This window comes from Ostrea edulis, chromosome 8, assembly GCF_947568905.1.
Source record: "Ostrea edulis chromosome 8, xbOstEdul1.1, whole genome shotgun sequence".
Classification (NCBI taxonomy): domain Eukaryota; kingdom Metazoa; phylum Mollusca; class Bivalvia; order Ostreida; family Ostreidae; genus Ostrea; species Ostrea edulis.
Window position 1 is genome coordinate 17,824,614 of NC_079171.1, and position 13,554 is coordinate 17,838,167.

At 36.6% G+C, this 13,554-nt stretch overlaps 1 protein-coding gene across 1 annotated transcript in view; it reads left to right on the plus strand.

Moving 5' to 3' along the window:
- LOC125661157 (E3 ubiquitin-protein ligase arkadia-B-like) overlaps positions 1 to 13,554 on the plus strand; it is a 72,895-nt gene that overhangs the window by 29,632 nt on the left and 29,709 nt on the right. The window contains exons 9-10 of the mRNA XM_048893038.2: positions 2,006 to 2,255; positions 8,103 to 8,279. Of these exons, the coding sequence (XP_048748995.2) occupies positions 2,006 to 2,255; positions 8,103 to 8,279 (427 nt within the window). The remainder of the gene's footprint in view (positions 1 to 2,005; positions 2,256 to 8,102; positions 8,280 to 13,554) is intronic.

Below are 13,554 nucleotides of genomic sequence, written 5' to 3' on the forward strand. Positions count from 1 at the left end.
CCCTGGGGCCTGAGGGGTGGGGCAAAAACCATCAAAATGAGTGTAATTTAAAAAAAACTGGTTCCTTTCGGAGAAGATGACCATTGTAGCTAATAAAATCACAAAGACAAGGGTAAACTGAATAATAGGAATATATACAACTACTCAATACTTTAAGAACCCTTTGCTTGACAGACATGAAATTATTATGTATATTGGTTTTATCTAAGGAGTAAATAACCCTTTTCTTTATGATGTCTCAGACCTAGGTTTTTTAAAAAGGATTATTGATTGAACATAAAAATGACACATGTACTTCATGACCACATAGCTATTCAATGTTTCTTCCATCCAAAAGTAAAATTCTAATATTTAAACACAAACCTAATTCAAACATTGGAAGGTTGTTACATGATACTCAGGTGACCTATAAGGCCCCTGGGCCTCTTGTATGTAAATATAATTTGTCCAGAGTAGATCTTTAATAGTGATCAAAATATTTGATGAAAACTTTGTGTATATCTTATATGAATAATGAAGTTGTGCACCTGCTATTTTAATTGACTTAGGTGACATATTGCAGTTGGTCAGTGTCTGTCGTCGTTCGTTGTCTGTCGTCCATTAACAATTGAACATTTGTACAGAGCTGCCAACCCTCACGATTTTGGTGTAAGCCTTACGATTTTAGGGCCGAAAGTACACCTTACGATTTCACTATATATCTTCCGATTTTTGCTTATTTGACGTTTCGAAAGTTTTAGAGCTGTCTGTCTTTGGTTTTTACTTTTATAACAAACAAGTCATAATTGTTACTACGTTTGTTTGCATAGTCTATATGTATACAAAATCTTGATCATTTTAATGCTTTGAAATAAACAATATGGCAGCTGCTACTAAACGTAAGGCATGCATTGATGGAAATAACAACAATACTCACCCAAAGAAGAAAACTTAATGGAGCCAGAAATTCAAAGTAAACATCTATTCGTTTCAAAGTCAGAGAGGGGGAGTTTGTATGATAAGTGTACAATCTGTTTGACAAACTTCAACATTTCTCACGGTGGGGAAAATGACATTAAAAAACTTGCCAGAATAACTGACACAGTAACTGTAAAATTATATATTATACTAATGTAACAAGATTTTGTCACAAGGTTTAGAAAGTAAAATCAATAAAAGATGTATTTGACCTGCAGTTGTAAAATACTTAACAATTAGTATGTCTAAATTCATTAAATTTGGATTTGTGAAATATGCCTAAAATTGCTCAGGTTACATCTTTATTCATAAAAGATCTCCAGCTGCAGGGGGCCTAGGCGGCACCTGATCCCCGCCTTACTATTTTCCATTTCATAATGTTGGCAGCTCTGTTTGTAAGAAAAACTAAATGCATAGTCATGTAGAGCAATAAGACTTCAACCAAAATTGTAAATTTCATGACCCCCAGGGTAGAGGTTCTGACTCCAGGATGGGTTGTATGCGATAGGGTATGGTGGTAACCCACTCGGACACGTGGGTTTTCTGCCATATAATCGCTCCCTAATGCCAACATCCATGAATCAAAGGATCCCATTGGAAGTAAGCTTTCGGGATTTCATGGGTTATCCTCGGTATTTATGTATGTATGTATATACCACATAAACATTTTTAATTTGTTTTCACAATTTCAACCAATTACTGTAAACCAACTTTTATTCATGTGCGAGAAAATTTCGTGAGAACCTCATCGTCATGAATATTTCTTGTCACAAACCAGTTCTTGAATGTCTGTCATAGGCTCAATGAAATCCTGATCACAAAAATTCTTCACTGCAAACCAGTTTATCGCAGGTGAATCGTGAAATAAAGTAGCCGCCAAAAAAAATTGGTTTACAGTATTGCTGTTTTTCTCAATATGAATAGCCCTCCTGTTTCTGTATATGACATGTTTTTTTTCTTCACAAAGTCAAATGCAAAAATTCACAATTCCTGTAACATTATACTTTTGTATTTACATGTACTGACTAAATAACATTTTATGTTACAGCATCCAGCAGCACACATGCTTCCCTGTTCTGAACGTCTAGGCTGTGCTTTCCATGAGAATGGTCACCCCCACATGGGTGTCAATCATCCTAGTCACATGCCTGGGCCACACACAGGCCATGCTCACATGGGTGCCAGTCACAGCAATCATGGACACCCCTCCTCAATGCCAGGACACCCATCTCGTGGTGGCCTACATCCTCATCCGCATTTACAGCGTCACACCCATGGGGCCCAAGGGGCCTGTGGAGGTATGATCTTTACATTCAGTTTGTTTTCATCAAGTTCAAGTAACTATTATGATACAACAGAAGGTGCACTGTTGTATGATATCCATTTGAAAACATCCAAGGTGTTTCTGCATTGCAACTGTTGTGTCTTTAGCTCACCTGAGCTGAAGGCTGAAGTGAACTTTTCTGATAAAAATTTGTCCGTTGTCCGTCGTCGTTGTCGTAAATTTATCTCATTTTCATCTTCTTCTCCGGAATCATAGGGCCAAATACAACCAAACTTGGCACAAAGCATCCTTTGGTGAAGGGGATTCAAATTTGATCAAATGAAGGGTCATACCCTTCTCCAAGAGGAAATGATAGTGAAAAAGTGAAAATATATTGACGGCATTTAAAAATCTTCTCCAGAACCACTGAGCCATTTTCAATCAAACTTGGCACAAAGCATCCTTGGGTGAAGGGAATTTTCCGATACGATATGATACAATATTTTCTGATGCAATATCCGATATATTGGATATACAATGTACATGTAGTTAAGCATTTTCTGAAGTAAAATATCAAAATTTAAAAAAATGAAGTGGTTTTTAATATCTTTTATTTCATAACAAAACAAACAATGACCATTAAAGTCTGAGGAAACTCCAATGTCACAATGTAAAAGCGGGTATTAAAGTCTGAGAAATCTCTGATATGTCTCAATGTAAAAGCGGGTATTAAAGTCTGAGGAATCACTGATGTCACAATGTAAAAGCGGGTATTAAAGTCTGAGGAATCACTGATGTCACAATGTAAAAGCGGGTATTAAAGTCTGAGGAATCACTAATGTTACAATGTAAAAGCGGGTATTAAAGTCTGAGGAATCACTGATGTCACAATGTAAAAGCGGGTATTAAAGTCTGAGGAATCACTGATGTCACAATGTAAAAGCGGGTATTAAAGTCTGAGGAATCACTGATGTCACAATGTAAAAGCGGGATTAAAGTCCGAGGAATCACTGATGTCACAATGTAAAAGCGGGTATTAAAGTCTGAGGAATCGTGTTCCTGTTAGAAGCCATTTTTAAGTTATGAACTACGATCCCGACTATTAAAAGGGCTATTTTTAAACCCGACATTATATCGTATCGTATCGTCGAAACACCGTATCGTATATCGCTGGACAGGCGTATACCGGTACATTTCGATATATCGATATATTGATTCACCCCTAGTAGGTTGGGGCCACAATAGGGGTTCAACAGGGGATCAAGGTTTTACATGCAAATATATAGGTAAAATCTTTGAAAATCTTCTTCTCAAGAACCACTGGACCAGGAAAGTACAAATTTACAAAAAAGCTTCCTGACATAGTGCAGATTCAAGTTTGTTAAAATCATGGTCCCCGGGGGTAGGATGGGGCCACAAAATCAATAAAAATCTTCCTCTGAAGAATCGAGCCAGAAGTTTACATTTACATGTAATCTTCCTGACATGGTGCATATTCAAGTGTGTTAAAATCATACCCTCCAGGTGTAGGATGGGGCCACAATAGGGGATCAAAGTTTTACATACAAATATATTGGGAGGGAGGGGGGTCTTTAAAAATCTTCTTCTCAAGAACCACTGGGCCAGAAAAGTTTACATTTACATGAAAGCTTCCTGACATAGTGTATATTCAAGTTTGTAAAAGTCATGGCCCCCAGTGGTAGGTTGGGGCCACAATAGGGATCAAAGTTTGACATGCGAATATATTGGGAAAAATCTTTAGATATGGGCCAAGGTAACTCAGGTGAGCAATGTGGCCCATGGGCCTCTTGTTAGATATTCAAAAATTCTGGGGCGCATTTTACAAAAGAACTTACGACTTACGATAAACTTTGCATGCTGCAATTTTCTACTTTATTGTAAATCATTCACTCCGAATGCAAAATATTTTTTAAAGAAAATATTGAAAATTTAGCCTCAGAAAAGTTTTAATTCATTCATTTAAAGTAATAACTGTATAATACAATTTAAGATGTGCGACTTTGTCGTAAGTTGTTTTGTAAAACGGGCCCCTGCAGTACATATTTTTAGAATTCTGCAGTATGGTGTTTTTGGGGTTTTTTTTTCATGCCCTTGAGGAGCCCTTTTCAGTGTTATTAATGGTTGAAAATTTCTTAACAAGATTGGTTAAAATAATTGTAAGTACCATTGAATAAAAAGGGATTTCTGCTATCATTTGATATGAATCCATATTTGAACATAGTAGTGAAATGTTTTGCGGCTAGTGAACATTAACAGCAACTAATCCATATTTGACTAGTGTTTGAAAAAGTGAATTTTGAACCCAATATCATGACTAAAGTGGAAGCTTTCATGAAGTTCTGATTCCTACAAAAAAGAAAGAGTTAATTGGATTTCTGGGCATGACTAGTTTTTACAGAAAATTTTGTCCAAATTTTTTCTCAATAGATGGTCAGCTTACCAACCTATTGCAAATTTGAAGAGACAAAGCACTGTGGTGAATCATTTTGTAAAATTAAATTTGACCTTCTGAGTAGTCCAGTTTTTTCAGCTCCAGATTTTTCTAAGCAGTTTATGCTTACTGTTGATGCTAGTGATGTAGGAGTCAGTATTTTGTTTCAAGAATATAATGACAATGTAGATAGAGTTGCTTCTTATTAGCTCACCTCTTATTAGCTCACCTGAGCTAAAAGCTCAAATGCGAGTCTGATCACTTGCTAAAAATACTCAAGTCTGATCTGCCTGTCCATCGATACATAAACTTTTACTATTTTCGACTTCTCCAAAACCTCTGGGCCAATTTCAATAAAACTGGGCACAAATAATCTTGGGTAAAGGGTATTCAACTTCGTTCAAAGGAAGAGCCATGCTCCCCTCAAAGGGAAGATAATCCAGAAAATGCAAAAATTGTGTGAAGTCCTTTAAAATTCTTATCAAGAACCACTGGGTCAGAAAAATTGAAACTTACATGAATTTCAAGCTTATTGACATAGAGTAAATTCAAGTTCATTCACACCATGGTCCCTGACCTGGGAATAGGAGATTAAAGTTTTACAGATGGATATACAGCAAAAATCTTTGAAAATTTTCTTCATAAGAACAACAGGGCTATGATTAGTCATGATATTCAAGAATCCCCGGGTAGTGTAGATTGAATTGTTTTAAACCATGGCTCTTGGGGGTAGGATGGGGCCACAATAGGGGATCGAAGTTTTAAATGGGCATATAGGAAAAATCTTCTCAAGTACAGCAGAGGCATGATTACTCATATTGATATGCAAGCATCCCCAGGTAGTTCTAATTCTAGTTTGCTCAAATTGTATTGTGGATAGGATGGGCCACAATAGGGGATCAAAGTTTAACATGGGAATACATCTGGAAACATCTTTAAAAGTCTTCTCAAGAACAGTAGGGCCATGATTAGTTGTATCAATATGCAAGCATCCCCAGGTAGTGCAGATTTAAGTTTGTTCAAATCATGACCCCCCAGGGGTAGGGTGGGGACCACATTTCATTTCAGCACTTCAACACAAGTTGCGTCCCTTTATGGGATCAACCAAAAGTCAATGAGTGAAAACCCATTTACCTTGTTTACCCTACCAAATGTAAGAAGTATTCTGAGCTAATTATTAAATTTTCATGAAAGTTAACGGGTTGCCCCACTCTTGGGCATTATTGTAGTTGACTTCAATTGATTGAAAAAATAAATGTTAAAGTTTCAGATCAGAAAATTATAAAAGCCAACATTGGGAAATATGATTTTTTCACTGCAAGATGGCAGACAAAGGACATAATGAGCAAAGTGTTGATATTATATAACTTGAGCGAAGTTTTGATATGTGTAATAGTGGAATATATAAAGAAGCATCTTGAGGTAGTGCAAATTCAAGTTTGTTCAATACAGGGGCCCATGGGGTAGGATAGGGAAACAACGGGAAATCTAAGTTTTATATGGGGATATACAGAAAGTTAATAAAAAAAAATTATTTTCAAGAGGAACAGGGCCACACAAAATCAAATCAAAATGCAAATGTTCTTAAGTTGTGTGGATTCAAGTTTTTATATACCCGAAACTAATGTCGGAGTCATTTTGATTTCATCCTGTCTGTCTATCTGAAACTATATCCTTGCTCATAGCTTTTGAATGGTGAGTGATAGGGCTCTCATATTTCATGTGTGCATTCCATGTGAAAAGACCTTTGTTTGGTACCACAGTTTTCACCTTAATACATTGTTGCCCTTGGAGTTTGACCTACTTTTAAGAAAATCTTTTAAATATCCTCTGAAGTATTTGAAGTACTTGATCTTTCTTATTTTGTATACAGATTCCTTATGGCAAGACCTTGCATTTCATACCATGATCATTGACCTTGTAATATTGACCTTGAAGTTTGACCCAATTTCAAAACTTCAATGAAAACTTGAACTTTGCTCTTAACTTTTAAATGGGGAGTGATATATCTTTCATGTTTCATGTATGCATTCCTTGTGACAAACCTTTCTTTTAGTACCAAAGTTTTTGACCTTTTAACTTTGACCTTTGATTTTGACCTACTTTAAAGAAAAGTTTACCTAGGTGATATCTCCTAAACTGTTGAAGTTGGAGCTTTTACATAATATTTGTATGTAAATTTCCTTATGGCAAGACCTCAGAGGTCCAGATAATTTTTTACTACAAAACCCCTGATTTTCAAATCAATGAGTATTTTGCTTTTCGTCCATGAAAAATAATGCAAGTTGTTTTTTTTCTGTGCTTTCAACCACACACTACCTCTTTAAGAAAAAAGTATAACAAGAAGGCCTATATAGTTGTTTTGAGTTCACTCTTCCAAACTTTCAAAATTATGATTGTCAATGAAACGTATTTCATGTATGATCAAACCCTGGGCTAACTTCAATTCATATGAATAGAGAATTCGTTTTATATTATACTACATGTATCACAAGTACGCAATACTTTGGGGGTATAAAGCATATTTAAATTCGCTAATGCGTAATTGTACGCATGATTTTCAACTTAAATGTGTATTTGGTAAAATTTAACGAGTATTTACACTGATACACACCTTATCTCGAGCTCTGAGACCTAACATTTCATATCATGATCGTTGGCCTTTTGATATTGTATCACAGTTGTTGTGACCTTTGGGACTAGGAACAACAACTTAGTGACAGCAGGGCCATGGTGATGCAGATGAGTGATATGGCCCATGGGCCTCTTGTTTTTCAAAATCTAGATGCAAAATTGTGCATTTCTAGATGACCAAATTTAGCCTCTAATCTTATTGATTCTCGCATAAAGCTTGAATCACAGGATCACGTCTCATGAATAGTTCTGAGCACAGTAGTGACTCGATAAAAGATTAGTCCATTATGTTTACGACATAGAACAAAAATGAAAGTAGAAACAAAGTTTGCATGAAAGTACAAAGGAACTTCGATGATTGCTTTATTGAACAGGGTTCTTATTCTTTAGTAGTCCACCAGACTACTTATAAATTGTATTCAGATAGTCTGGGACAAAATTTACTGTTATTTCTGTCAAGTCTTTTTTCCATTGTTTGTCATATGTGCACCAATGCTGCATATGAATTCAAATTGAAAGCTGAAAATTTTGATTATCAAAAATTAGCAAAAGAAAATCTTACCGTTTAATAATAGTGATTTATTATTCTTAATAAATCTTACCGTTTAATGATAGTGATTTATTATTCTTAATAAATCTTACCGTTTAATGATAGTGATTTATTATTCTTAATAAATCTTACCGTTTAATAATAGTGATTTATTATTCTTTACTAATTTGTTCATTACTATCAGATAGAAATCGGGGGAAAGGATGGTTTTCTGACTAGCCAAATTGAATGTTTTATATTTCTAGGTAACTGTTCCCATGGTGTGCCACCACACATACACCATGCAGCTCCACCTCCACAGCCGCCACGAGCCCACATACACCACCACCACTACCACCCCTCTCCAATCCTCCCCCCAGGAGTGGTGCCCTTCCTTTTGCCACAGCAACATTTACCTGAGATGGCTACAAGGAATATAGAGGGTTAGTGCATGGAATTCATACATTTATTTGCAAAATGATGTCCCTTTAGTAGTTATAATTCATGTAATAGTATTACAGTGTATTGTTTTAAACATATAGATAGCATGCACTACATGTATACTAAATGTAAGGGATATTTATTTGTTAGGTAGCCAACATTATATTCCTTATTGATATTTGAGTAGATTAAACAATAGAAAATTCCAGAGATATTTTATGTACACACACATAAACAGAACAGGAGTAGGTGTTATACACACACATAAACAGAACAGGAGTAGGTGTTATATGTACACACACACATAAACAGAACAGGAGTAGGTGTTACACACACACATAAACAGAACAGGAGTAGGTGTTACACACACACATAAACAGAACAGGAGTAGGTGTTATATGTACACATAAACAGAACAGGAGTAGGTGTTATACACACACATAAACAGAACAGGAGTAGGTGTTATACACACACATAAACAGAACAGGAGTAGGTGTTATACACACACATAAACAGAACAGGAGTAGGTGTTACACACACACATAAACAGAACAGGAGTAGGTGTTATATGTACACACACATAAACAGAACAGGAGTAGGTGTTATACACACACATAAACAGAACAGGAGTAGGTGTTACACACACACATAAACAGAACAGGAGTAGGTGTTATACACACACATAAACAGAACAGGAGTAGGTGTTATATGTACACATAAACAGAACAGGAGTAGGTGTTATACACACACATAAACAGAACAGGAGTAGGTGTTATACACACACATAAACAGAACAGGAGTAGGTGTTACACACACACATAAACAGAACAGGAGTAGGTGTTATATGTACACATAAACAGAACAGGAGTAGGTGTTATATGTACACATAAACAGAACAGGAGTAGGTGTTATATGTACACACACATAAACAGAACAGGAGTAGGTGTTACACACACACATAAACAGAACAGGAGTAGGTGTTATACACACACATAAACAGAACAGGAGTAGGTGTTATACACACACATAAACAGAACAGGAGTAGGTGTTATACACACACATAAACAGAACAGGAGTAGGTGTTATATGTACACATAAACAGAACAGGAGTAGGTGTTATACACACACATAAACAGAACAGGAGTAGGTGTTATACACACACATAAACAGAACAGGAGTAGGTGTTACACACACACATAAACAGAACAGGAGTAGGTGTTACACACACATAAACAGAACAGGAGTAGGTGTTATATGTACACATAAACAGAACAGGAGTAGATGTTACACACACATAAACAGAACAGGAGTAGGTGTTATACACACACATAAACAGAACAGGAGTAGGTGTTGTACACACACATAAACAGAACAGGAGTAGGTGTTACACACACATAAACAGAACAGGAGTAGGTGTTATACACACACATAAACAGAACAGGAGTAGGTGTTACACACACATAAACAGAACAGGAGTAGGTGTTATACACACACATAAACAGAACAGGAGTAGGTGTTACACACACATAAACAGAACAGGAGTAGGTGTTATATGTACACATAAACAGAACAGGAGTAGGTGTTATACACACACATAAACAGAACAGGAGTAGGTGTTACACACACACATAAACAGAACAGGAGTAGGTGTTACACACACATAAACAGAACAGGAGTAGGTGTTATACACACACATAAACAGAACAGGAGTAGGTGTTACACACACATAAACAGAACAGGAGTAGGTGTTATACACACACATAAACAGAACAGGAGTAGGTGTTACACACACATAAACAGAACAGGAGTAGGTGTTATACACACACATAAACAGAACAGGAGTAGGTGTTACACACACATAAACAGAACAGGAGTAGGTGTTACACACACACATAAACAGAACAGGAGTAGGTGTTACACACACATAAACAGAACAGGAGTAGGTGTTACACACACACATAAACAGAACAGGAGTAGGTGTTACACACACATAAACAGAACAGGAGTAGGTGTTATACACACACATAAACAGAACAGGAGTAGGTGTTACACACACACATAAACAGAACAGGAGTAGGTGTTACACACACATAAACAGAACAGGAGTAGGTGTTACACACACATAAACAGAACAGGAGTAGGTGTTATACACACACATAAACAGAACAGGAGTAGGTGTTACACACACACATAAACAGAACAGGAGTAGGTGTTATACACACACATAAACAGAACAGGAGTAGGTGTTATATGTACACATAAACAGAACAGGAGTAGGTGTTATACACACACATAAACAGAACAGGAGTAGGTGTTATACACACACATAAACAGAACAGGAGTAGGTGTTACACACACACATAAACAGAACAGGAGTAGGTGTTATATGTACACACACATAAACAGAACAGGAGTAGGTGTTACACACACACATAAACAGAACAGGAGTAGGTGTTATACACACACATAAACAGAACAGGAGTAGGTGTTATACACACACATAAACAGAACAGGAGTAGGTGTTATATGTACACACACATAAACAGAACAGGAGTAGGTGTTATATGTACACATAAACAGAACAGGAGTAGGTGTTATACACACACATAAACAGAACAGGAGTAGGTGTTATATGTACACATAAACAGAACAGGAGTAGGTGTTATACACACACATAAACAGAACAGGAGTAGGTGTTATACACACACATAAACAGAACAGGAGTAGGTGTTATATGTACACATAAACAGAACAGGAGTAGGTGTTATATGTACACACACATAAACAGAACAGGAGTAGGTGTTATACACACACATAAACAGAACAGGAGTAGGTGTTACACACACATAAACAGAACAGGAGTAGGTGTTACACACACACATAAACAGAACAGGAGTAGGTGTTATACACACACATAAACAGAACAGGAGTAGGTGTTACACACACACATAAACAGAACAGGAGTAGGTGTTATACACACACATAAACAGAACAGGAGTAGGTGTTACACACACACATAAACAGAACAGGAGTAGGTGTTATTTTGAGTATCACCTCAAACCTCTTATACCAAATAATCATTTAAGTAACTGGTTGAGGTGGTTGAACAGTTACAGTCCCTGAAACGTTCTACTTTACCATTTTTCCGTTCACTCACCGTTCGTTCAGCGTGCGCTCTCCGTTCACAGTTTTGCGTTCAGCGTGCGCTCACCGTTCGTTCATCGTTCAGTCTTTTCATTGTCATTCGGAACACCAAAGTTGATAGCAAGGCGTAAATGAAAATTGAATGTGTGCGTAAGAGTGGAAGGATACTTTCTTACTATATCAGAAATTTAATTTTGAAGTACAAAATGTCAGGATTATCCACTGTGAATGCCGAAAGGTTCATTTGAGCTTTTATTAAAAACAATTCTAAATGAGAGACGAATATAAGAGCTTGTCGTTATGAATTTAACCCAAGTACCAAAAATAAGGCAGTTTCAGGTAATGAAAACCTCTTCCCCTGTGTTCACGATTTAGCATTTACAAGCTCGGGCACGAATTATTATAATTATTTTGCATTGCTTGACAAGAGTTTTAAACAAGTCACCCCCTCAACTTTGAAAAAACAAACAATGCTACATAATGTACATTGTACCGTATGTACGTGTCAGAATGTCAAACTGATATAGCTATTTTTACACCTATATTTAAGAAAGACATTGTCAATAAACTGATATTTGCTACTCTTGCCAATTTTGAAACTTTTGTAACATTTGTCCTAAATGCAAAGATGTAATTGTTTATCTGGTACGTTTCTGCATTAGCCATTAAACATTCTACGGGTAGTTCAGTATAATAAACAGCTTTATCTGCATCAAATATTGCACGATCTAACTACAATCTATGGTCACATCAATAATAAAAATAGAAAGTTTTGTACTGATTATTTCCTCGGGTCGATGTAGCTGCAACAAATGAATGCCACAAAATGCAAGTAGGAATATTTAATACTGTTAGGAGTTTTGAGGTGTTGGCACAGGGTATATGGTCCGTATACGGTCCGTATTGTTTATTTACTGCATCTATCTTGACTGCTTTCGGGGGTGTTTGTTAATTATAGGTATCCCAAACGATCTGGATGTCACTACACATGTAGACTATAGTGTTTTCCTTTTCACATGCATTGTTTATATATTATACCCATGCATTAAATGTATCTGTACATGTAATGGTATACACAATGTACATATGAAATTTGCTTTTGTTTATATATGACTGTTGCGTGTATTAATGTACATTATACATGTATACTCGGTACTTGTACAAAAATATATTACATTAAATATATCCAGAACTGTATAATATGCTGTATCACGATTCAGGTTTATTTAATTTTTTTATTAATTGATGAAATATACATGTACATATATTTTATTACTTGATTATAAAATAAGTAAAATCCCAGGGAAAAATCCAAAACATTCCGAGTAAATAGATCATTTTGCGTTCAGCGTGCGCTCAGCGTTCGTTCACCGTTCACTTTGCACTCTGCGTTCGCTCACCGTTCACCAAATTGCGTTCACCGTTCGCTCTGCATTCGTTTACCGTGCGTTCACCGTTAGCTCACCATTCAAGTGGGAAAGAAGAACGTTTCAGGGACTGTATAGCAATTGCATTTTGACAGCAAGATCATGTCAGTGATATTGGTGTTGAGGCATAGCTGTATAAATATGTGAATTCATTTTCAGTTATGTTGTGATACTTTGGAGCTAGGTTGGGGCCACAATATGGGGTCAAAAATTTTCATGGGAATAAAGATTGATAAAAAAAATCTTTTTAAAATCACAGCATCTTAATAATGTCAGGGCCACCTTGACTCAGGTGAGTGATGTGACCCATAGGCCTCTTGTTAAACCCCCCGCAACAAGTTGGGGGGGGGGGGGTATACTGGAATCGGGTTGTCCGTCTGTCTGTCTGTCCATCCGTCCATCTGTAGATGCAATGGTTTCCGGGCTCTAAAGCATTATCCTTTCCACCTACCGTCACCATATCATATATATGGACTACCCATGGGATGAAGATGTTCCCTATCGATTTTGGGGTCAAAAGGTCAAAGGTCAAGTGCACTGGACATTGAAGTAGCAATATGGTTTCCGGGCTTTAAAGCGTTATCCTTTCCACCTACAGTCACCATATCATACATATAGACTACCCATGGGATGAAGACGTTCCCTATCGATTTTGGGGTCAAAAGGTCAAAGGTCAAGCGCACTGGACATCGAAGTAGCAATATGG